The sequence below is a fragment of the Carassius auratus genome, chromosome 23 (assembly GCF_003368295.1).
Source record: "Carassius auratus strain Wakin chromosome 23, ASM336829v1, whole genome shotgun sequence".
Lineage (NCBI taxonomy): Eukaryota > Metazoa > Chordata > Actinopteri > Cypriniformes > Cyprinidae > Carassius > Carassius auratus.
Genome location: NC_039265.1, coordinates 9843305 through 9871301, shown reverse-complemented (window position 1 = coordinate 9871301; position 27997 = coordinate 9843305). Strand labels below are relative to the sequence as shown.

The 27997-nt window shown below is 34.2% G+C and overlaps 1 protein-coding gene across 1 annotated transcript; it reads right to left on the bottom strand.

The window, feature by feature from the left end:
- Positions 1-174: 174 nt before the first annotated feature.
- LOC113041246 (terminal uridylyltransferase 4-like) lies at positions 175-26881 on the bottom strand. The gene is made up of 30 exons (XM_026199675.1): positions 26699-26881; positions 23873-24311; positions 22111-22247; positions 20838-20954; positions 19462-19639; positions 19266-19354; positions 19121-19172; positions 17750-17819; positions 17502-17628; positions 17291-17410; positions 16183-16368; positions 15184-15358; positions 13628-14118; positions 12487-12637; positions 12283-12369; positions 11355-11458; positions 11014-11071; positions 10825-10928; positions 10652-10741; positions 10394-10507; positions 10224-10301; positions 8596-8773; positions 7561-7608; positions 7364-7446; positions 7163-7278; positions 6927-7081; positions 5773-5876; positions 4435-4987; positions 1784-1936; positions 175-1005 (listed from the first exon to the last, which is right to left on the bottom strand). Exons 2-30 carry the CDS (start codon positions 24246-24248, stop codon positions 923-925), a joined length of 4377 nt encoding a protein of 1458 aa, XP_026055460.1. The 5' UTR covers positions 24249-24311; positions 26699-26881; the 3' UTR covers positions 175-922.
- Between the last annotated feature and the right edge of the window lie 1116 nt (positions 26882-27997).

The window sequence follows — 27997 nt, the reverse complement described above, 5'->3', positions numbered from 1 at the left end:
TATATATATATATATATATATATATATATATATATATATATATATATATATATATATATATATATATATATACTCCTGTACACCACTCATTTTCCCTTTATAAACACACTAGCATGAGTAAATGGACCTAAACAAAGTCCAATCACTGCAAAGAAGAATAAACAGGCTGCAGAAGACAAGTTGTGCAAGTTTAATAAATAACTAACAAGCTCAAAGCTCCCGACTACAATGTTCATTTTTGACACTAAATCTCAGCACAGCCGATGGATATTCTACACCCTAATCTTGTCTATATTAATGAAACTATGAAAGAGGTCTGGAAATGTATGTAAAAGTGACATGTAAAAGGCATTGAAAATGCTTTCAGCTCAGATTGTTGCACACTCATGCGATACCTGGCATTTGAAGCAATAAAAAAAAATATAAACCGGTATTTAAAAAGATATATAAAAGGCAACACATAAGCATGTTGGTTTGCTTTTTCTTTATTTTTTTGGTCTTTTCTTAGTTTTTTTCTGCTCTTTTTTTTGTCTGTTTTCTTGGTTTGCTATAGTTTTTGGCACTACATAATTGTCTTATTGGGTTGTTATGTTTGATTTTACTATCTAAAGCCTTTGTCCTTATGCAAGCAAAATAGGAATACAGCCAATAAAAATAAAGTGAATACATTTTAAATCCTTATTTTACACATAAAATAAAAACACTTTTTTCGGACCCCTCCAAAAATAGGGGTATTAAAATATTTGACATTTTGTATCACAAATCAATGTGATGATGCACACAGAAATAAAAGGAAAATAAAACATATAAACTGTACAAAAATGATAAAATTCATTAAAAAAATTTCCAAATGATGCAAAGTTAGTCTCTTTTTTTTCTATAAGGACCTTGGGCATTGGTTTACAAAGTGAAGTGTCTTTCTTCATTTCTTCTGTTGAATGTAGTTGAGATTGCCGTGCCGATTGTGTTGAATCAGCGGGTAATGTTGATTTGCCACCACAGACCCTGCAAGAGAGGCAAACAAGTGAGTGGAAATGCTTCCTGATTTATTAGTGTGTGCATTGGTGTCCTGTAAAAACCAGTGATGAATATGTCAATGGAAAACATGTTGCATGCATCAAATAGTTACTTTAATAGTTCAAATTATTTTGCATTCTGACATTAAGACTATTAAGAATGGGGGGGGGGGTTACATGTTTAGCTTTTTTGTGTGTGTGTGTTTTCTTAATTTTTTTTTTTTTTGTACTCTTTTGTTTTTGGTCTGATGTCTTGGTTTGCTCAAGGAAATGTTTTTGGCACCACATAACTGACTTGCTGGTTTTGATTATGCTATTCTAAATAAATAAATTCTGGGTTCCTTTTACTTTTTTTTGGGGGGGGGTATTTGGCTTTAGATAGGAAAATCATACCCAAAAGAACAAAAAAGCCTTTCTCCTTGAGAAAGCAAAATAGCATGTATGAATAAATACATAGAATTAAATAAATGACATCACTTTGGTTTGAAATTTTTTTTGGGTCTTTTCTTGATTTTTACTGCTATAAGAAATGTTTTTGCCACTACATAATTGACTTCTTGGGTCTAAAATGACTTAAAAGCCATTGTCCTTTAAGTAAAAATAGCAAAAAATAAAAATAAATACAATAAAATGAAAAAATAAAAAATGTGTTTTATTGTTGAAATTTAATGAAAATTCCACTGTTTCTTTCCACGTCTAATACAGATTCACAAGGTTTGAATGTTTTCGTGTCAACATGTCAGAGAGACACAAAGCAGCACTGGTACCTTGTGAGATGAAGGGCTTGTTGGGCTGCTGGAGGTAGGGTGGCAGACGGTAGGGCATGAAGGATGGAGACAGCGAATACGGAGCAGCACTGCTGTGATCCCAGGACCGAGAGCCCTGACTCACACCGCCAAACTGAGACGGGAAATTAGGATCTGAGATATAGAGAGAGAACAGTGAACAAACAACTCTGAACCAACAGACAGCAAAATAATGTCACACAAACATTATGAAACCACAAGCTTTCGGGTCACCTGAAACAAACTAGTTTCAAAAACCAAGGTTTTGTTAGACTGTGATTTCAAAGGGTTACAGGTGAAACAGCTCCAATCAAGGACAAGCCTAGTCTAGTAAAACCAGTTCCCAGTGTTTAGTCTAAAAGCTGTGGAGTCACCCGGTGAACCCAAAACACCTGTGACACTTACCTGAGCTCTCAAACACTCTGCACTGACTTCACTCATCTCTGAACACAACCATATATTTAGCAGCAAATAAAGTTGAGCTGGATCTTATTCATCAGGATTTGATTGGCTAGAAATACTTAAGACTACTTCACTACTGGTTAATACCATTTTCCATAACCAAACAACCCTTGTTACATGAGCGTGCAAAAACAAAAAAAACAAACAGTATTTTTCTTAATGCAAAAACAATTGCAATGTAACAGTTGCAATTTTATTTATTTATTGCATTTTCTTAATGCAAAATAAAACTTCTTGTTTGTTGTCCTTTTGATTTTGAGGATAACATATGAAAATATCTTGAAAAAAAAAAAAATGTAAGAATAATTTATGCAAGACATTTGCTAATATTATCAATTTTCATGTAATTTATGTTCATTTATAAAAACTAACTACTAAAATAACTACTAGATTACAACTTCATTACTTAATAGATTAGATTTAATAATAATAATTAGTGCTGTCAAATGATTAATCACATCCAAAATAAAAGTTTGTTTACATAATATTTGCATGTGTATTGTGTATATTTATTATGTTTATATAAATACAAACAAATGCATGTATTTCGAAAATATTTACATGTATATACTAGGACTGTCAACGAATATTCAAAATTCGAATATGTATTCGAAGAGTTTAAAATAAATGAATTTCGAAGGTGAAAATTAATATTCGAATAAAAAAAAAGGGGGGGGGGGGAGGCCTGCAGTAGTAGAGGGGTGGTTGTCTGCTTTGCGAGTGGGCGTGCTAGCGTGCCTGAGGGTTCAGGGACAGGTCACCACCGCCTCACAGGTGTCGCACTGTCTGGCACAGCATCACGCGTCTTCATGGAAGATGGCAGCAAGTGCAGAGCCCAACTCGACCGCAGCAGAGAAAATGAGGTAAAATTGTTGACCCGCAAGATAAAGTTGTATGCAAGCTATTTAAGATACAGTTAGCATACCATTTGACCACTAGCAACGTGAGGTCACATCTCAAAAATGTGCACCCAAAGGAGCATGGCATAATGGGTGGAACTCCAGCTAAACAGTCACGTCTTGACACTTAACGTTAAATTTCATCGCCCGCTGCAAGCTCTTTGTCTGCAACACAACAAGAGGCCATAACGGATAAATTAATTTTGTTCATTTGTAAGGACATGAGAGCGATCAGTATCGTGGATGGGGCACGCTTCGGGGAGTTCTGTCAAGCAATGGATCCGAGGTTTGATTATTTATCGTTTCACGTCAAGGAAAAGTTCCATGTTTACCACAGCACAGCTCGCTCGGAGCATTCAATGTCAGTTCTATATGCTGTAAAACTTCAATTAATATTAATAATATTTGTTTCAATCACTGAATGAAGCCTGCTATATCTGGGACAGCAGTCGCGACCTTAAATTGCTTGCACAAAAATTTGTTTGTTCATTTAAACCGTTATGCGCAGGTTAAAAAAAAAAAGCAAAAAAAATTTGATTTTGAGAGAATTTTGATTTTTTTTTCACAAAATTTTGTGAGGGTGAGAGAGCGTGAAGTCTGCAGTCTTGGCCATTAGTTGATTTCCTTGTTTTTGTGTAGGTAATACGTTGTCATATATGTTTAAACTTAAATATACTATCTATACAAGTAGTTATGTCTCTTTGTATTATTTTGGCCTGTTATTGACGTAATGCGCGTCTTTGACAACATGTGCAACCAGATATTCGAATAGTTCGAATATTCGTGTATTTTTTATAGGGAATATTCGAACGTCATTTTTGAGCAATTTTGACAGCCCTAGTATATACATTTATATGCTAAAACTTTATATTAAATATAAGTATATTTAATATATAAACATAAAAATTTTCTTAAATGTACACATGCATGTGTTTGTATTTAGATATACATAATATACACAGTATATACACATATTTTATGCAAACAAAACTTTCATTTTGAATGCGATTAATCACAATGAATCGTTTGACAGCACTAATAATAATACATTTTTCCAAAACAGCATTAAATGATAAACAATAACGTGGCATTTACTTTTTTACTGTGACAAGCTTAGCAACATGCCAATGTCAAAATTAATTGAAATCAGAGTGCTATTTGCATAAAGCCTAGACCTCCATAAGGAAAATCTGCATAAGAAGCATTTCACTAGGTTTCTAAACCGAGTGACAGACACAGTAACCAGTGAGTGTGAGCACCGTGTGTGTGCACCTGTCTTGTTTACTGTGCCGTTCCCCACCAGTGGCCCCGGATTGAGATGTTGATTGTGCCAGGGGTGCCCCCTTTCTCTAGCGGGTCCACCGCCCACTCCACCAGTCACCCGTCCCGTCGACGGCTGAGCAAAGATGATGCTGGGGTCGTTCAGGTTCATGTGGGCAGGGCTCACTGCTGGCCCGCCTCCATTCCCGCCTCCACCGCCTCGGACTGCGAACCTCAGGCACGGAGTGGACGGGTGGCCGGAGGCGGTGGAGACCCCGGAGCCCTGGATGAGAGGGCCGTGGATGGGCCAGGAGGCCGAGGTGATGGGTGGCTGCTGGGGGTGGGCAGGCAGGAGACCCAGCGCAGAGAGCCCGGTGTGATACTGGCTCGGGTGGGAATGAGGGAAGTTGAAGATGGGGAGCTGAACCTGGGGAAGCTGCGGCTGCGGATGGGAAGGATTGGAGGTAGAGGATGCTGAGGAAGGCTTGCTGTTCTGTGGAGAGACGGATGCCTGGCTGTAGGGAGACTGCTGAGGTGAGTACGGAGGAGTCTGACGCGTATCAGACTTAAAGGAGAACAGACAGAAAACCGTCAGTTCAACTAAACACCATAATGAAAATTTATGTTCTGTGGCTGGGTGATACTGAATACTACATTTACTGAAATGTAAACCAAAAAAATGATTAGGTAGTAATTATTATTATTATTATTTAAAAGTAAAAAAAGTGTTTATTGAAAATTGTTGAAGATTAATTACAACTAGAAATAATTATATTATATATATATATATATATATATATATATATATATATATATATATATATATATATATATATGTTTTTATTATTAAACCAAATATTCAGAATCAGAAAGAGCTTTATTTTGCAAAGTGTGTTCACAGAAACACAAGGAATTTGTCTTTGTGTTAGGAGCTTCCTGGACACAAAATACAAAAATAAATGTACACAATTGTATAATTTTTACTGTGCTTTTGTGACCAGTATTGTTTGGTTTCAAACTATTTGGTTGAGATTTCATTTGACTGGCAAAATAAATTAAATTCAAAACATACAATAATAGGGGTGCACGATAAATACTGGCCGATAATTAATGCGCATCTCGTCAGTAAAGCCGGTTCTCTAATTAGCGGTAAATTCCTTCAGGTGCTACATTTCAAAAAGAGCAGCTGTTAATACACAGAGCAGTTGTTAACTGACAAGCTGCGCAAATCCACATTCATTATCAGTGTGTCTATATCAGTAAAATACTAAAGAAACATCAACTACTTTTCAAAGACAGTGGACCTCTATCACCCAGCCACAGCTGACAGTAGAGGCTTCTGGTCCTTACACATTCAGAGGGCTGCCTGGTCCGTGCGACCCGATCCTGGACTGAAGCACCTTGAGGGATGGGGATGGACTGAGAGCTCGCCATGGCCCGGACCATGTGAGGCACTGGAAAAAATACAGTAAAATCATAGTCAAATGCTTTATTTGCTGCCCCCTACTGGACACAGACGAGTCAAGACAATTGTCCTTAAAGGCAAAAATACATATTACAGTGTATAATAAAATCAGCAATGACAAAACAATACAAAACTACTGACTATAAAAGTATTTTGCAATAACTATCCACTTTATGTGAATGTGTGAGATTCCGATTCATTAACCACTATAGTTAATTATCTAGAATAACATTAAACAGTTAAGTGCAGTAAACAGTAACACTATTTGCACTACAAACCATCCTTTTTATGATTATAATACACAGTATCAAGCAACATAAACATAAACAACAGCAACATATTTTGTTCGGCTAAAAAAGCTGCAAGCAGATGAAACCAGAAGCCAAGCACACTGAAGTTGAAAATAGTCCATTGCTTATGTTAGAAATAATGTGGATTAATTCAGATTTTTTCCATCTGTCTATTTTTGCACATTTTTATTTATGCATTATTCATAGTTATTATATTTATTTTTGCTTTTATATATGAAATATTCATGAACTCTCTTAAAAGTTGCAGTGAAAATTAACTAATACTGAAAATTACTTACTTAATTACAAAAATAATTATATCCTATAAAATACAGGAACTGTATTTTTATTGATTTATAATGCATTATACATGCAAAATCTACTTCGAAACAACAGATGGAAAAATTATTTAAAAACGTATAAAACAATTTATTATAAATATTATTTGTAACTATTGAGTTTTATCTGTATGTAGATATTGTGTGTGTGTGCATACACACACATATATATATTATATTCTTTAACGTATTTAATGCATAACACATATTAAACCTACTTGGAAACAACAGATGAAATAATTATTATATAAATTATATATCTATACTCACACAGATTTAAAGATTTAAGATAATGAGATTGAAATATGTTCATAAAACTGTACGGTCTGGGAAGTTCAGCTTTTAGAGAGGCTGCATTAATGAACAAATCAGCAGACAGAAGAAAAGACTGAATGAAGTTTTGAGCTGTACCTGGTCCTGGCACTGCTCTCTGACGGAGGGGTTTGTAATCGGGACAGTCTCTCCTCACATGACCCATATCACCACATTGAAAGCATCGTCTCTCTCTGGGCTCCCTGTCCTCCTCCCTGACATCCTCCTCACGCTCGTTCTCCTTTTTCTTCATTCTGAAAACAGAATATGAACAGAAAAGCAGCTAAGCACTTCGCTGTAAAAGGTAATCGTTTCTGCGTGTGTGAGCAGCACACCTGCGCCTCTTTGGGCAGTCCTTCATATAGTGGCCGATCTTCCCGCAGATCCGACAGCAGCGGTCATTAGGAGCCAGTTCTCCATCCGTCAGCACCTTGGAGTCAAAGAAGTAATCCTGACAGAGAGACAGAGACACAAAGATGAAACTAGGTATGAAATGAAGGATGATGGCACTCAGGAACAGTTTTAATGTGACTCACGGCCTCGGTTCCTGGATGAGGGTAAAACGGGGTGCCAAACAGCTTCCTGCCGTTGATGAAGGCCTTCATGATGAAGTTAGTCACTGTGTAAAAAATGCAGTAAGAATGAGTAAGATTTAACCCACCATACATTTACTAGAACTGCTGTATAGAGCGGAAAACCACGAAGATATGCGGAATGGGATAGTGTTGCTTACTTTTGCGAGAAACACCAGCCCCAAGATTGTGATTCAAGTCAAAGGGATCTGTTAAAAAAGAATGTTGTCATGTAAAAATACAGCATATGATATTTAACCTTGCTAAGGGTCATGCAACACAATGGATATTAAAATATTAGAAGTCAAATTGTAACTTTCACATTCAGTGAAGTAACTTCAACATTGGCTAAATATACAACACAAAAAACAACACTTTTTTAAATAATAATAATTATTATTTATATTAAATATGTACCATTTGACTTTGTGGGTTTAGTGGAACAATTATTACAAATAATTAGATTACTTTGTAATATAATAATAAATAAATATACAACAATTGATATTTATTTAATAAAATAAAATCTAATAATTACAATATAAACAAAAACAAATATTTAAAGTTTTAGTGAATTAAACATTTTAAAATTAACAATGGAATATTTAAAATTGTCATATATTTTAATTATAAGTATAAAATTAATAAAATATAATAAATAAATGAAAACAATATAAACCATAAATTAATACTTTGTGTATTTAGTGAATTACTTAAATAGATTTCTGATTAATAAAATAAATAATATTAAAAAAAGAGTGTGTATATATTAATTAATATAATTAATTTGTTACAAATTAATGAATGAATAATATAATAAAATATATAAATTAAAAACTGAAATTTTACTGTATTTTAGTGCATTAAATATGGTAAATCTACTTGGAGAAAAAAGGATGGGATAACTATAAAATAACATTTTATAAAAAAAAATAAAAAATCAATTCAAAATGTACAAAATGAATAAAATATATTTAAAATATGATTTTAAAATCTATGTTTTTTACGATTTTAGAATAAATTATGTACCCATTTTTGACTTATGAAATGGTGTTCAATAAAAAAAAAAAAAAAGGAGAAAGGCAGAATTAAATGAACACGTTAATAAACAGAATAAAATTAATAATTCTTATGTTGTGTATTTCAGAACAGATCGACAGCAAAGTTGCTGCATGCTGATGATGATTGTTTCAAACCTTCGATTGCGATGCATTTGGACGTCCACTGTTTCTCAAAGGTGGTGAGGCGTTTGCGCTGGCGGATGGAGATGACGTGTTCTTTAAAATCAAACTCCTCTGTGTAGAAGCGCAGCAGGCCGAGCCACAGCTCACCGACCGTCTCCTTATTCTGATGGAGCTCTGGCAGACGCCGCCGCTGGACACAAAGACACACACATCAAATAATGCATGCTCAGTGAAAATTCATCGGAATGCATCATTTGTTAACAGTGTCCAAGTGAATAAACTGGAACGGCATGGGATTAGGGGGTTAGTATTGCACTGGGTGAGAAATTCTTTAAGCAACAGAAAACAATTTGTGAAGTTAGGTGAATATTCATCATCATGCTTGGACATTGTTTGTGGCGTCCCCCAGGGGTCAGTATTAGGTCCAAAACTGTTTTTACTTTATATCAATGATATATGCAACATTTCAAAAACATTAAAAATAGTATTTTTTGCAGATGACACTAGTATTTTCTGTTCTGGGGGAGATTTGCATGAACTACTGGGAAGGATTACTTCTGAAATGTGCAAAATGAAAATGTAGTTTGATAGAAACAAATTATCATTAAACTTAAGTAAAACCAAATTCATATTATTCAGTAATTGCAATTAGAATACACAGGTACAGATACAAATAGATGGGGTGGGCATTGAAAGAGTAAATGAAAATAAGTTTCTTGGGGTAATAATTGATGATAAAATAAACTGGAAGTCACATATAAAATATGTTCACAGCAAATTGTCAAGGAGTATTTCTGTTCTTAGTAAAGCAAGACACATTCTGGACCATGAATCACTCCACATTCTCTATTGTTCATTGATTTTACCATATTTACATTATTGTGCAGAGGTTTGGGCCAATACTTATAAATGTTCAATACAATCACTATTCATATTGCACAAAAGAGCCATAAGAATAATAAATAATACTGGTTACAGAGAGTACACAAATTTACTTTTCTTAAAATCAAAAATATTAAAATTCATTGACCTGGTTCATTTTCAAACAGCACAAATCATAACTAAAAGTACATCACATTCAGTGCATTGACTAAATAAAATATCAAAATACATACTAGTCATTTATTATTACTATTATAAATAAATAAAAATAAAACAGTTACTGTTTTTCTTTGTGTATTAAGTGACAATTATAACAAATTAGATGATTAATATTAAAATGATAAATAATATAAAACAAATATATACTATCACTGATTTTTCCTTGCATATTTAGTGAAAAATAATTACAAAGATATTTTTTCTATGCATTTAGTGACAATTACTACATCCTACTATCAGTTATGGATTTTCTTTTTTTTTTTTTAGTAATTACTTGTCTCTAAATAACATTTTCTTGTTATAATAAAAACAAAATTGTATATATAATTTATTTTTATATGTGCATTGTGACAATTACTTTTAGAATTAGTCATAATCCCAAATGTATACCATCAATTGTTATTTTTGTGGACTTTCTAATGAAAAGTAAATATGGAATCTAATAAATCATTAAATGAATGAAAATGGTAGAATGAAGAACCTAGAATAAGTAGAATGAAACCTCTTCAACGAACAGTGACAAATCACTGCCTGCTTACCAGCTCATTAAGATCATTGAAAAAGAAAGCGTTCCAGCCATCCACCATCCTCTGAGGAGCAGTGTTCCCATCGAATATCTGCAGAAGAACACAATCATTCAGTACCGTGGTGCTGTTATTATCACTGAGCCATGGTACTACCTCAGTACGTCTGTGTAAGGGCGCTGTACCTCTTGTAACACAGGGATGACTGGTGGTTGTCTCTGTTGTAGGAAATACAGCACCATGAGGATGTAAGCATAGGAGGAGAGACTTCCTCTGGAGGCGTCGCCAATGTCACAGCGCTGCAAAACACACATTTAGATTTCACATCCTTTTTTGTCTCCTTGTGTGCATGCAATCAATACTGTAGCACACAGCAATTTCCAATTTCCAATATCGCACAGAATATTTTACGCAGCTTAAAATCACATTTGTGATGGTCTTACCTTGGCAAATACTTTCATAGTGTAGCCCAGATACTGCACACGAGGGTCTATAGCAGCATATGTGGCCAGCATCCGGGTGTTGTGTTGGGCCTGACACACAGACACATCATTCAAATAAAATACATACATAAATAATTAAAATAAAGTAGGCAAATTTTTATATAATATCTCACCAGTGTGTTGTAGAGGCTGATGTCTCCCTCCAGTCCGCTCTGCCTGTGTTCAAACTTCACTATAGGCACTTTAGCAGTTGTGATAGGCAAAATATTCCTTAAACCTGAAGCACACAAACAAATTAATCTGTCAGCGCTGACGAATCAACTCACACTGACTTCAGTTTCACAAAATAAAGCACTTCTCACCTGTGTGTTTCTTCAGCACCTTGGCTAAACCCTCGATGATCTCCTTACAGTTCAGCTTCTGCAAAGAAAAAAAAAAAAGGCGAAACAAGTTCAGGAGATTCGATAATTGGCAAAAAAAAAAAAAAAAAATTCAATTAAGGGAAAACAGCCATAACCATATTATAATGCACATTGTTAGTAATTTAGAATTTTTGCATGACATAAAAATTGTAATGAAAGGAAAGTAAGGTATGTTTCTAATATTGGGCTAATCATAAATAGGTTTACAAAAAAAAAAAGTGTCTAAAATTCTACATAAAACATGGCATGCCCCTCTTTGGAAGAGGTAAGAGTATTCGTACCTCAGCGGTGTCGTGGCCCTCCAGTGTCATACAGATGTCCAGGTCACTGTCACGAAAGCCAAAGCCGTTCTTAGAAGAGCCAAACAGACAGAGCTGGGCCTTATCTGAACGAAAACACACAGAACACAGATTCATTTGTAGTTAACTGATCGGTTTACAACCATACAAACTGTGAAACAGAGATTTTTCCATGGATTGCATCCAGCGAGTGATTTATAACAGATGTGTCTGTGCACACATGGCCATCAGATGCAACACTGACACTATTGCATGTTCTGACAGAGGAGCGTATTCACTGCTGACGTCGAGGCCAGCTGCCTTCAGATCGCCCAGTTTCCACACATTCAGAATGGCTTCATTTTTCATTTGTATTTTGGTGTGTTTAGTGATTATGAATGGATCCATAATAGATCATATGCAGTCCTTTGGCGTATCCCTGTTTGGTACTGCAGGTTGACTTAGTGCTTATTTGTTAAAATTACTGCATAATTCAGCTTTAAATACTTTTAAGTTGTATAGAACAACTGCAGGGAAATTTTTGCAAACTATGTTTGATAGTTGCGATTAAAAAGCATAAGGAGCTGTTTGCTCTCTACAGCTCTCGCGGTACTTTGATGTCACACACCGATCGGTCTGATGGTGGTCTAAAAGAGTATATGTAATAAATTTGATCAAACAAAACATTTCTTGTTGAAGCTACTTTTTGTAATGTCTGTTTAAATCATCGTTTGGGAGTAATTCCTCAGCCAAAATCTCATTAGTTGCATGATGTGGCGATGATGATTTTTGGAAATGAAACTAGTTTTTTGTAATTACGTGACTAGTTAACACTACTCTGATTGTTTCTAATACAACGTCTGAAGAAGTGATGGTAAATTTAACATTTTGTTCTTCTTTTGGAAAGTAGAGGAAATTTCGGTTTCCACACCATTGTACTCTTTTCTGATGAAGCGCTCCAGACTGCCCAGAATCTGCTCCCTCTTCTGCTGCTCGATAAGAGACGGCGCCAGCTCACCTAGAGTAAATGAAGTAAACGTAAGGGTAAATGCAAATATAAATGCACTCAAGCTGACTGATCGAAATGCACTGGAGTATTAAAACGGATAATGGTGAAGAATGGGACGGCGCTCACGGTAGCACAGCAGGCAGAGTCCGTCCAGGATTTCTCTGAAGTGCTCGCTCATGGGCGGCAGGGGTTTCAGCTCGACCTTCTTGAAGTCTTCAGGACAATCGTCTTTAAGGTGGCCATCTCTCTTGCAGATGCTGCACACGACTGTTGGCGGCTGTGAAGAGAAACGACCAGCAGACGCTTAACTTCTGGTTCACAGCACCAGATTATTTAGGCTACCATAATACATGTGATGCACGTGTGTGTCATAGTATAATCTTTATTTAAAAAAATTACTCCAGACGACTGAATTATTGGACTGCATGCCAATTCCACCCTCTTTTAGAATTAGAGTCTATTTTTTCACTGCTGTGTGTTAAAACATCTTTTATATAAAACATTTTGTTGTCAGTAAATAGTTTTTCCTGAACAAAAAACATATTTTGCAAGGGTTTATTAAATAGATCAAAAGTGACAGTAAAGACATTTACAGATTTCTATTTCAAATAAATGCTGATCTATTTAGCTTTCTATTCATCAAGGAGCCCAAAAAACAAAATGTATCACTTTTTCCACAAAAATATGAACTGTTTTTAACACTGATAATTATAATTATGTTTCTTGAGCTGAAGATCATGTGACACTAAAGACTCGAGTATTGATGCTGAAAAATAATAAAAAATGTAATAAATTACATTTTACGATATATTCACACAGAAGAGAGTTATTTTAAATTGTAACAATATTTCCTAATATGACTGCTTTTTCATTACTATTTTTTTATCCTGATTTTTTTCTCTCTTGGTGAGCATAAAACAAATACATAAAAAAAAGAAAACCTATTGACCCCAAACTGTAAAACTTTTCCCATCGCATGTGAAATAATCAGACCAAGTCAGACCAATCCACTACTGAATTATTCTAACCATTTTGGTTAGTTTTTTTTTTTTTTTTCAGTTTTGGTTGATTAAAAAAAAAAAAGAAAAAAAAAAAAAACTATTCATTTAAACAATTCACTCAACAACAACAACAACAACAAAAAGATCAATGGCCATTTAGTTCACATAAACTACACAAGATCAATATCTTCCTGATTTTTGAGCCAAACATAAGTAGAATAGAAAATGAACACCGCAAATATTTAGACAGTATCCTGTGCAATCACCTTTCCTCCGGTGAAGATCATCCTGTCAAAGATGTAGTGCATGTCTTCTGGAGCAATACTGTCCTGTTTCTCCATCTCTTGATCTTTCTCCTCCTCGCTGTCCATCAGCAGGCCGTTTAGGGCAGAAGGAGACTCCGCTGCGGACGGTTCCTGGGAAACAGACTCAGATCTGGTGTCCGTCCCAGCGTCACTCGCTAGGAGCTCATTGAACTTTGCTCTGAGGCTCTCCTCTTCCTCCATATCCCTCTCGTCTTCATCTTCACTGCTGTCTGTGTCCTCCTCGCCGCTCTTCTTTCGGTCCAGGCTGCTGGATTGGGCCGTGCGAGAGCGTCTGGGTTTCTTCCTCAGTAAGCTGTGCCTGGTGTTCGCTCCGTTCCTGCTCTGAGGACAGGCGAAATACTTGTAGGCCGTGCGGAAACGCTCCTGGATGTACTCGAACACCATCTGACTGTTCAGACTGCGAGCCACGTTCCTCTTCAACGCAAACGGATCTGAAACACACCATTTAATAAGTTGCAAATGTATTCAAACTGCAGTTGTTGCTCCATTTCCAATGGATCTCAAACTAAGAAAAACAAAATTCACTTAAAACTGATTCAATTGTAAAATACTGTGGGTTTTTGATATTGTTTGTCAGTATTGGTTTATAATGGAAACTGAATTCCAGTGCAATCATCTCACGCTCATCTAAAGTTAATCAGTAACACTTTACAATAAAACTTCATTTGTTTACATTACATTCCTGACCTAACAATGAACAATTCATCTTCAAAATGTATTAATAAATGTTAATGTCACTTACAAAATTTACTAATGCATCTTGGAAATCAAGTCACGTTATATAGCTAACAAATGAACATATTTTCTAATAACTAAGTTAAACAATTAATTGCTCAATTAAAAAAAAAATATATATATATATATATAATAATAAAAATATAGAACATTTATACTGTAATAAGTAATATTCTGTACAAAACTAATAGAAAATATATATAATTTCTAATAAAAAATGTTGAATAGTTTGAGCATCTCAAAAATGTACAAAGGTTTGAGCAACTGATATAAAAATGTACTAAATTATTTTCTATTAACCATTATATAAACGTAATTACACAGACTTACTACATAAATATTCTGAATTTAATACTATTGTTAGAATATTTGATTTTCGTAAAACAAATTGTAAAATTTCAGTATTACTTTAGTATACTATTACAGTGTTTTTTTAATCGTTTGAAATAGCTTTAATTTTTATACTGGCAGTTAATATTTTAATTTTTAATCATTTTGTGCTTTGTCATTTTCAATAATGTCAAAACAACATTTTAATAACTTTACAACTTTAAAAAAAATTTTTTTTTTACATGTATCAATTTTGTTTTATTTCAATTAATAAATATGATTTAAATAAAATTTTATAATGTTGTCATTAATAAACGCAAAAAAATGCTAAACACTTGGATGGAAACCAGGGACTTCCAGTCTTCAGGAAATGAAGCATCTAATGAAGTGCTGACAGAGCAGCATCAGTGTTAAACACACTGTGGTCTCACCCTCGATGGCGAGTCTGCGGCGAGGCCAGTTCTTCAGCTCCCGCGGCAGCAGCTCTTTCAGACGGATGCTGATGATGTGCTCCTCCAGAGCAAACTCCAGCGTGTAGAAGCGCAGGAGCTCCAGCCACAGCTGACCCAGAGACACGCTCACCGGCTGCTTCAGCGTCAGACGAGCCTACACACACACACACACACACACATTACTGATAATACTCACCCTGGGGCAGGGGTTTCAAACTTTTTTTGTCAGCCGAACCCCTTTGACCTAAATTACGTACTTGAACTACCCTCTGAGAATTTAAGTAAATATTTAAAGGCACATTTGCATGTTTAACTTTAAAAGACATTTATTTTTCATCAGTTTTAGTAGTATTTACATAGCTACTGTTATATTTATTTTACTGTACAGCACTTTGGCCAACCAAGGTTGATTTTATAAATAAAACTTGATTGATATTACACTCAGCGAATTATAAAAATTCATAATGTAATTGTTTTATATATATATATATATATATATATACACACACACACATATACAGAATACAGGGTTTCCCCAAAAGATAATTATTTTTATACATTTAAGACTTTACATTTACATCACATTTGCATAAACCTGTAACATTTCTTTGCAAAAAGCTTTTAATTATTCTTATGTTTTATTTATTTTTTCATACCTTAATGGTTTTATGGTTGTACTTTATTTTACAGTACGTGTTCTTACATGTATTTGTAGTGTACTATAAGGGTTAGGTTTAGGGGCAGGTGCAGGGTTACTACTTAGTTATTACATAGTTATTGCGATTACTATAATAAGTGCATAGTATGTATATGAGGAACAGGACTGTAAAATAAAGTGCTACCAGTTTAATGGTAATTAACTCTCAGACATAGCATGTGTTCCAACTCAAGAACCTCCTGCAATTCACTCACGGACCACCAGGGGTTCGCGAACCCCACTTTGGGAAACCCTGTCCAAGGGAATGAGTAGCGGCTCACCTTGCCCTTCACATATTCACCCTTCTTCTCTTTCTTCTCAGTCTGGGTTTTGGGTTCAGGTCTGGCTCTGCCGTCCCCGCGGCCCTCGCCTGCAGGGGCGGGTCTGTGCTCCCATCCCACGAATGAGTCCGACTCCATCCCCGTCAGGTGAAACTCATCCACACGCTTCACATCGAAGCCCTTGATCTGAGCAGACATCAAACAAAAATACAGTTATTTTAATCTAATATAGATGTAACAAACCTCCAAACATGGTCTCGTTCTAAAATTAAAACCACTATGTGTATATTTGAATAGAAAAATTCGGCATAAATTAATGTATAAAAACCAAATCATAAACATACAGAAATAATTATTGGAAAACACTACGTTTCTTTATTTCTTTGCTTTTAGATGTTTGACTTGTTTAAAGAACTTTTTTGAGATCAATTTGTGCCTTGAAAAATAAATATTATAATAAATATGCCAAACGATTATTTTGAAAATATTTATTTTACATACATTTTAACACTCACTACAGCACTGTGCTACTAGATGTGCATGTTTATTTAAATTAAATGTACTGAAAACATTTTATCACTTAAGTACTGTGCTGTTAGATGCATTTGTAGATGTAAACCAATTTTTGCTGTGAATAATGAACATCATAAAAATGTCCAAAATATTACTTGGAAAATATTTAGTTTCGATTATGTTTTTCTCTCAGCCACTGTTAGATGCATTATTTGTTATATCAATTTATACTGTGAGAATGATAAATTATTATAAATGTGTAAAAAATTATTTAGTTTATTATCTAGCAATTATTGTTTTCCCCACTCACTGTAGTAATGTGCTAGTAGCTGTATTATCTGTTCATTTTAATTAAATAACACTGTGAAAAATTATTATAAACATGCATATATTTGCAGTAGTTTTTTTTATTATCTCTAAAGCACTGTATTGTTATATGCATTATTTCAATCAGTTTCTTGAATCAATTTATCCTGCAGGTAATTGTGATTACAAATGTTTTATTTGACACTACTTCTCTAAGCTTTTCCACTGATCTTTTGCAGGCCCCAGTTTAAAAACTAACTCAGACTACCGATCCATTTGAGGTTCATACCCAGTGTCCTAGATAAACAGGCAGGATTGGCTTGGCTCTCTGCTGCAGGAAGAATATGACCATCAGAGACAGCGAGTAGGACGGGATTCCTCCTTCCGCCTGACAGTCGATGTGGCACAGCTACAGATAAGCGTACACAATCTCGTTAGACTTCGCTGACAAACAGTTCATGTAATGTCTGGAGAACATGATGGAAACGAGTCATACGTACGTTGGCCCAATGACGGAAGGCCAGAACCAGAGGAACGAGCCTCGGCTCCAGTCTGGCCAGAGCTGCAAGGTGATTGGTGGTGAGGCACGCGACATCATTTCCTGCGCTCACTTTGCACATCAACCCACTGCAGAGACAACAAACCACACCTATCCGTCATGACAGGCTATTATTGATGTCTTCAAATGCTTTTTCTTTGTGCGCTGTGACTATTTATAGAAACGTTTTATGGCTGACATTAAACCGACCTGGCCACATCTCTGCAGAAAACAACAGGGACTTTGGCGTGAAAATCTGACTCCACCTCAGCAAACTCCACTGGAAACAAAAGCGAAACTCGGGTTAATCTGAGCTCTCGAAACTCATGTCTGGTGCATTATCAACTTTCAGTTGTTAGAGCTGGTAAACAGTCAAGTGAAGCACATTTATACTTCAAACCCTCTTAACTTAAGTCTTAAATCACTGAAATGAGTTTTGTAGACTCCTATAAGCAAATTAAACATTCAACTACTGGTTTTCTATATTTATATACTGTAGAGTAATACCCTGAATTTCAGTTATTTCTCCCATTATTGTTTGTGTTTTAAAGTTTATATTAATATTTTATATACAAAATATTAAAATGTACACCATTTTTTAATAATATAAATACTGTTTTATATATTCAGTAATTGTACACTTAATTTTCCCCTTTAGTATTTTTTATAATTAAATATTATACTTACAAATATTATTTACATTATTCAATAAAATAAATAAATACACACACACACACACACACACACACACACACACACACACACACATACATTTACATATACATATACATATATATAAATATACACACATTTGCATCTCAATTAATTAGAATGTCGTGGAAAAAAGTTCATTTCAGTAATTCAACTCAAATTGTGAAACTTTTGTATTAAATAAATACAGTGCACACAGACTGAAGTAGTTAAATGTGAGCTAAAATCATCACAATTAAAAGAACCGAAGATTAAAACTACTTCATTTGCTCTTTTAATTTGTGAAACCTTACTATGTTTATAGAATAGATTTTGCTTGTCAAAAGTCTGCGGTTCTCTCAGTTGGTTGTGCATCTTTTTCTTCTACACTTTTTCCTTCCACTCAACTTCCTGTTAACATGCTTGGATACAGCACTCTGTGAACAGCCAGCTTCCTTGGCAAAGAATGTTTGTGGCTTACCCTCTTTGTGAAGTGATTGTCTACTGGACAACTGTCAGATCAGCAGTCTTCCCCATGATTGTGTAGCCTAGTGAACCAAACTGAGAGACCATTTTGAAGTCTCGGGAAACCTTTACAGGTGTTTTGAGTTGATTAGCTGATTGGCATGTCACCATATTCTAATTTGTTGAGATAGTGAATTGGTGGGTTTCTGTTAAGTTTGAGCCAAAATCACCACAATTAAAAGAACCAAAGACTTAAACTTCTGAATTCTGTGTGCACAGAATTCATTTAATACACAAGTTTCACAATTTGAGTTGAATTACTGAAATAAATTACCTTTTCTACAAGATTCTAATTTATTGAGATGCATCTGTACTGACTGAACAGTCCATTCAAACAGTGTAGGATTATAATGGTTAGTATCTTACCGCTGTTCTTGAGGATCTCCAGCACCTTGATCAGCACATCAGGCTGAGTCATCTGCACAACAGAGATGCGCAAAACTTTAACAAACACAAGAAAACACAGAAACACACAGATCCAAGCAGCTCATGCACGTTCGTTCAGACTCACAGTGGAGGGATAAGAGACGTCGATGTTGATGTCACTCGTTTTGAAGGCGAAGCGGGTGAGACATGAGCCGTACAGATGGAGAGAACACGCTAAAATAAAACAAGAATTTAGATATTCAGCAGACTGTAAGAAACACTTTCTTGACTTAAATTTAGTTTACTTAAGTCTAGCGCAAGCGATTACACAAGCACTATACCTGTGAGTTGTTTATGAATATTCCCCTCCATCCGGAGCACCACGGCTTGCCTCAACGCGAAGTCTTCCTCCGAGATGCCGTGCGTCTCTGCCACCTCCAGCACGACCGAGTCTAGCGCCCTCAACTGGGCCGGAGAGGGAGCCGGCAGCGATCGCAGCTCATTCTCCTCCTGCTTCTCCTGCAAAGACCCCCATAAACAAGAGGATAAACAATCAAACAAATTATACAAATGAGTCAAATCCAATAAAAAATACCCAATATTTAACTATAATATAGCTATAATATTATATAACATAACGCTTCTTTCTTAAGAGGGTTCTTTAGCATGCCTGATACAATATTTCTTATAATTTATATAAATTTTAGAACAGAGCATTTCAGCAACATTCTTCCAAAATAATATCTTAAGGATTTTTTAAGTTTATAAGTGAAGAATAAGGTATAAACATTAATATTGTTTTTTTTTTTTTTAATGCCATGTTAGCATCTCGGCTATTTACATGGCAAACACAAAGTCAGCATCATAAACTATAAAATGTTTAATTATTAAAACATTTTAGCTTCATCTTAATATTGTAAATTTGCAGTGTAAAATATATATTTATCAAATATTTCTATATTTTTTTGCAATTTATTTAATAGCAAATTATTATTATTATTGTTATTCAATTTGGTTGGCTTCAGGGTTATTATCGTTAACTAAACTATACCATTTAAAAAAAAAAAAAATTAATTACTTGCAATTAAATAAAATCTAAAAAGAAAAAACATTTTGCCAAAGCAATATTTCTAATTTTCATTTCGTTTTTCTAAATAAACAAGACTAAACTGAAATAAAATAAAAACCATATTGAAAACTTATATAAAAACCTAAACCAAAATGGCAAAAGGAAAAAACATTACATTTCTAAAACTTTTACAAATTTAAAATGAAAAAATAAAATACCAAAATAAAAACTAAATGAATATATTAATAAATGATAAAACCTCAATAGCATCTCAATAAAATACTCAAAATACTTAAATAACACTGGCTGGATTCCTTAAATGCCAGTGTGAAAAATTTGGAGACACTATCACAAAAAAGAAAAAGGTTTAAATCTATAAAATCAAACACTTACTTAAAGGGATTACATATTTTATCTGTTTAAATGCATGTCATGTAACCATTAAACAACATCAAAGAACATGTGAATGTTTCAATAAATAACTGAAACGTTAACTTAAAATATCAGCAGATACTTCATGTAGATATCGGCTGAGACAACGTTAGCAACAGAAACAGGCACAGAAAAACCATCTCCAAGCTTAAAGTCACTGAGGATTTCAAAGAGCACAGGAATAAGTGTTGGGAAAATAAAAGCCTGCTTCCTCACCATGATGTTCTTCTTGTGACGTTTCTCTTTAATGTGCTTGTGAGCACCCTGGATGTTCTCCACGTGGACTGAACACAGTTTGCATAGATACTGGAAATTGGGGTACTCGGGCGACGGCTGTGGAAATACACAACGGCTGAGAAAGCAATCACAAAACACCACATCTCTTCACACATCCACACGCTCCACAGACATGCTAATGAGAGAAATCTAGATCCGCTCAACGACTCGGATTCGCTTTTCACCAGCATTTAAAAGCTAAATCAGCTAGTGTGCGTGAAAACGTGCTGTCACATTTACATGATACTCAGAACAGAGTTACAGCTAAAGTCAAATGAAACTAGTCTGTGAAAACTATAGGGTGAGACTCATATAAATTTGGCACAAAATGACTCCTAAACAGCGGTAAAAGAGTAAAAAAAACAAAAAAACTTGAACAATTAAATTGTTTTTTAAAACAAATAGATACATACAAAAGTAGATAAACCCATAAAAAAATAAATAAAAAATAAATAAATCTACAAAATAAAGATGAATCCTACACAGCAGTAAAATATAAAAACAACCCTTTAAAATAAAAATAAAACAAATGTAATCAAACAGAGAAATAAATAAACCCATAATTTAATTAAAACAAATAAACAAATAATTTTAATTACAGCAGTACAACATAAAAGGTACTTTGAATATAAACAAAATATTCCTTTAAAATAACAATTAAATAAACCCAGAAAGAAAAAAATTAAAACAAAATTCTAAATATAGCAGTAAAAAGGGGATAGAACTAAAAAGTGAATAGAATTATAATATTCCTTTAAAAAATAAAACCATACATAAATCTTTAAATAAACAAACAAATAAAAACACAAATTTGAAAATAGTTAAATTAAAATAAATAAATAAATACACATTTAACTTTTTTTTATGTGAAAGTTACCCGCTCTTTGTGTTCATGACAGGAGTTAACTGTACACTGAGAGGGAAAGTAAGTTATTCTGTCAAACTAGTCTCACGGTAGCACATATAATGTAAAAAAAAATTAAGACGTGCTACACTTTTAAAACATTTCAGTAACAATGACCTTTAAAGGAAAAACGCTGATAATCAAGGCTGAATAATTCAAAATAATCTACATTATCACAAACACTGTCAGATAGAGCTTATCATGTACAGAGGCCACGTTCATTTCAAATGAATGCGTGTTGAATCCGTGGACTTTAACAAGCAAATACAACAGAATACAATGTCAAGCTTTTCCATGTATGTGTCTTACCTTGAGCAGCCGGTGGATGTAGTCCCTCTGCAGTCTCTCCTCCGCCTGTTTGAGTCCCAGCTGCTGGTCAGGGGTCAGGTTTCCAGCCTCCACGACCTCGGCTGTGACCTCGCCTCTCTGTCTGCCCGCCTCCACACCTGAGATTTAAAGAAACAGACACAGATAAAACAACCAACAATTACTCTTTACTAGGGATGCACCGATACCACTTTTTCAGTACTCGACCGATGCCGATATTTTTATTTTTGCCGATACAGAGTACCGATACTAATAATTTTATTGCATTTGTAAAAAATAAAAAATAAAATATTGGGTACAGAAACCAAAAGAGTATGTATAATGTTAGCTGGTTAACCTAACTTAATAAACGGATACAGTCAAACCAAAATTTATTCAGACACCTTCAACATTTCACATAATAACAGTTTATTCTCTATAGATTAAAAGATGGTAATAAAATATGATTTTACTCAGAGTTAAACTGTGTCAGAACAAATTCATCTTGAATTAATTCAATCCACTCAGTGTGCTTTATCAGCTCACCAACTATACAGGCTTTAATACTGAATGTGTAACATTATATTCATTGCAGAGATATCCTACATAGACAACCTTAATCTCTAATAACTCCATTATGCTGTTCCGCTGTAGGTGTTTCTTTGTCTGAATATGGCACATATCACATGCTGTGTGGTATCAGCCTTTGATATCGGTTCATTTTAACGAATACGAGTACAGGAGCTCAGTATCGGGCCCGATACCGATACCAGTATCAGTAAAGCAGTATCGGTATCAGTACATCACTACTCTTTACAAAAAAAAAAAAAAACAATCCCCTAAAATACACAAACATGGAAACACATATGTATATATGTATAAACATAAAATAATACACACACACACTCACACTCTCATATAAGTATCATAAATACATAATATAACCATAATTATATAGACAGTAGATACTAAATTAATAAATTACACAACTGCAGAAATTAAATTATTTTACAAAATATTAACTTAATACACTTACAAATTTTTTTAGGCACAAAAAGCATACAATTATGCTATAATTGCTATAAAACAATGCATATTATAATTATACATTGATAAACCTGCCAGAGAACGGCGGAACACAGTTAATACACCAATACTACTGCAGAGAAAATGCAATCAACTTACTAAAAGATGATCAACATTTACTCTTTTCAAACACCTTTAGCAAATTTTAAATATATATTTTGTTAAAGGATTGTTCATTAAAGCTCTAAAATACTATTAAAATATACAGCAGCTTTTAAGTTTTTATTTTTTTCTTAAGAAATTGCTAGTTTTATTCAGCAAGGACACATCATATCGTTTAAAAGTGACAGCAAAGACATTGATAATGGTACAAACTGGTAAAATTTCGATTCATAAAAGGATCATGGTTTCCACAAAAACATTCAGCAGCACAACTGTTTTCAAAAATGATCATCATATCAGAATGATTTCTGAAGATCATGAGACTGGAGACTGGAGTAATGGTGCTGAAAATTCAGCTGCGCATCACAGCAATAAATTACATATTATAATATGTTCTCATAGGAAACATTTATTTTCAATTGTAAGAATATTTCACAATAGTACGGTTTTTACTGGTTTAAATAAATACAGCCTTGGCGAGCATAAGAGATTTTTTTCAAAAATATTACCGACCCCAAACATCGATCTATCTCAAATTGTCCAGATCTGATCAGATTATCGCTGTGTGTTTCCTCACCTGTTACGCTGTCTTTAGCGGTGGTGATGGTGTTGTCATGTGTTGAGATCTCCAGCGGTGCTGCTCCTCCATCCTTGACAGGTCCACTGTTTCGGACAGGAGTTTTGTTCTCCTGGCTTTGCTGACGGCCCTCACTGGGCTGGGGCTTCCCTTTCCCCCTCTCGCCAGAGTTAGTTCTGCCCGTCAGCCGGCGGGGTTTGCCCTTGCCCAGCTCCTGGGGGCTGCTGCCCTGGATCTCCTCTTTCACCCTTGGGACTGCATCCTTGCTTCGGCTCGGGACTTTGGCGCTCTCCCGCTGGGGTTTGGAGGATGACGCCTTGCCCCCGCTCGAGCGGGAAGGTTTGACCACCTTCACGGGGCTTTTGGGGTCCTCCATGCCACTCCACTTCTCTCCGGACGAGACTAAAGAAAAGCCCAAAGGGCTCTTGGTTGAAGGTTTCTGGAGCAGAAATATGACAGAATCAGACTGTGGGTATTCAGAAATGTTTGTGCATTGAAGGTTTGATAAATCAGGAGGATTCTGGCAATACTGGGAAGTACAGCTGCATGATTACGTCAAAAATCATAATTGTGGATTATTCCCTTGAAATTGTAATTGCGATTATTGATTACAATTATCACAATTTACACTGAATTATGTTTATACCATTGTTTGTTGCAACTGCATGCTGTGTTTTTATATGACAATAAACAATCTGAAAACACTAACTGAAAAACCTTTAGAAATTTAGAAATTAGATTAATTGTGCAGCCCTATTTGGAAGTGAATACAAGTTTAGTACTTCAGTGAGTGGCAACTAGCCATGAAATATTATATTTTAAAATTAAATATATTAATTTAAGTCTAAATAAATAATATGGGAATACTAAATTTAAACTTTCGTGTTACTTTTTAAATATGAGCAGGGCTTGATTGTTTTTAATATAAGAAGTTCTATTTATAGCAAAAAATAAAAAGCCCTTTCACACCAAAAAGTGTAATGAATAAACCTCAGGCTAAAGTAAAAGTAAATTCAAGTCTGTACAGCAGAACGCAAGAGAAAACACTCTTCAGCAATAATAATAATAATAATAAAAAAAGGACAATTGTTAGTTTATCTAATGTCATTTTTGCTTATAAGTACGGTTGCATTGGAATCATCAAAGGTCTGCAGCAAAGACATTAGTTAATAAAATATGATTGGAAACATTTGTGTTGTTTAACATTAAAATATTGCAGGTTTGTGTCATATTCTGAGTTTGCATTTCACTGTTTTAAATCATTTTGATGAATCCTAAACGTGTTTTTTTGTTGTTGTTTTTTGCAAGTGGGATAATTAATTCACATTTAGCGTGCAACGACATCATGTTCATACATTGCACATTATGACTCTGTACTTCTGATTTCTCCAATATCGGGACAGGAGACTTCAAGAAATGGGAAAACAAAGTAACTGGCATCACTTTTTTGAAAAAGTAACTGTGATATTTTCTTGTAATTTAAAAGTAATGTGTTACTTGAAAAAAGTAATCTGATTATGTAACTCGCGTTAATTGTTATTATATATTAATCGCAATAATATGTTTTTGTTTATAAAATGTATGTAGGTGTACTGTGTTCTTTTTCTATGTACATCATACACATACATGCATGTATACATTTAAGAAAACCATGTTATGTTTATATATTAAATATACTTATAAATTCTATGAATATAAATATATACTGCATGCATGTTTTTATATATACATAATAAACATACACAATACAAACATGTAAACAAAAAAACGTTTATTTTGGTTGCCATTAATTGCAATCAATCATTTTATCACTAATCTAAACATAGCTACAAATAGCTAAATGTTATTTTTATTGCAATTAGTGCATATTCAGTAATAATATGCACATTTAAACCCATATTTATAAAATAAGTTTTAGAATGTTATTATTAGTAGTAATATATACAGAAATATTAAATAGCTAAATGTTATTATTGCATTCAATTTATGTACATTTTTTAAATTGCAACATTATATATATACAGTAGTATTTGTATATAAATTAAAACATTACACAGAACATACATGCATATAAAATCTTATAATTCTGAGCTTTTCTTGCAATTTCTATTTTATATCCTGCAATTCTGACTTATTTTTACATAATTGCTAGAAACAAAGTCAAACAAATTATGAGACATGAACTCTGAATTGCAAGCAAAAAAAAAAGAGAAATGTGAGACATAATGTTGCAATTATCATTTTTATTATTATTATTATTAATGACTTATTATTCTATGTCAGAAACATGCTTCCATTCAAGTTCGAAAAAAAAAAAAAAAAAAACAGATCCTATATATTTTGGCCAATGTAGTGGGTCAGATCACATTCTGCATACGATATTAAGATTATTACAGAATAAGTGCCAGGAAGGCATGATACCACCATTATAATTACTTACTTTAATGACTTATAGGCCTGAACAAACTAGAGGCATACAGGATCTACAGTCTAAACATGAATAAAGACACTGTTTGCATGTACCAGAAATGACACCATACCCTAAAAGTTATTGCCTAGTTCTGATTTCCTATAACCACTGTAAGAGCATTGCATGTAACCTTGCAATGATCAAACACTAGCAAATCACCAGTGTCTGCATATTTGCATGCAGAAAGCATTTACATTTAAATATTAAACGGTTAGAATTGTGTATTATTCACAAAAAGTCTAATTTTGCAGTAATTCCCCCAAACTTTTGTTAATGTATATAGCCTTAGCTCGTCTGCGCTAATAAAGCGTCGCGGAGCTTATCCTCGCTTGCGTGTCTTTAGTTTTCTGTCTTACCTGGATTCACTAACGTGTGGAAGATCAGAACGATCATACGGAGCAGTGACGGATCGGCGTCGCGTTAAACGCCATGGATCCCGACGCTGATCTTGTTGTTGTTGTTTTCTTCGGCCCTGCTCAAAACGCCGAGCGCACGCGCCATGTTAACTCAGCTCGCGCACTGGATTGTGGGCCGCGGCAGGCGGAGAAAACGAAACTGGAGTCCGACGGTGGACGGTGACGCCTACAGGCTCTAAAACAGAGCTCTCGTCACATAAAGTCTATCAACATTCTTTTTCTTAAAAATAATGAATCAGTTAAATTATTCCAAAACGACACAGCCCTTTTTAAGATATGAAATAATGAAATTGTTTTTGTTTTTAACATAAAAACAATAGTTAAAAATATTACAAATAATAATAATGGTAAAAAAAAAAAAAAAAAAACTCAGAAAATAAATACAATACATTATAGACTTTTATCTATGTTTTCTTATTTATTTATTGTTAAGTAAGCTATAATAGTTCAAACAACATAAACTCAGCACACCTGAAACGATGTGCATGGGAACAAAATCAAACAAACAGTTGAATCAAAAACAAGTAATGAACCTGCACACTATCAATACTTGCTCATTCTTAAAAAAAACTTTATTAAACGCAACGTTTCAGTCTGACTTCATCAGGCAAATGCTTATAAAAGTAGACTATGAGCTATAATTAACATTCAGCAGGCTAAAATTCATAATTTTTTTTTTTTTTTTCTTTTGCCAAAGATCTTATTAAAAATAGCATGTCTGTATTTGCTTATTTTTTATCCGTGTTTGTATTCAGTGTTAATATGCATATTTAAAAACATGTTTCTAAAATAAATACCTAAAAATGCTAAATTATTACTATCTTAACATAGTTTGTAGTTAAATAGTTTCAAATAATAACCCCTCTAAACAGAACAGAAAAAAAGCAGATATCATTAATGTACTTATTGATATTTAAGTGTAACAATATTCAAGATAAAGGAGTCTGATTTATAAAGGAATATCCGAAAGCTGTGGTGAAAAGAGGAGTTGGGGATGGAGGAGGGTCATTTGCCCCTGACTAAGCTAAAAAAAGCTGCTGAGTAATACTGAATAGAGTTCATATAGGAATGCCGGGATAGGTGTTGTATTACAGTAGGAAGATGTGATCAGCTGAGAGTCAGCTGATGCAAGCTTGACTCACGTGACCTACCAGAACCACCACTATACTCTTATTTTATTTTACTTCATGAAAACCAAAAAGCAAATATTCAATTCAATTAAAGTTTATTTGTATATTT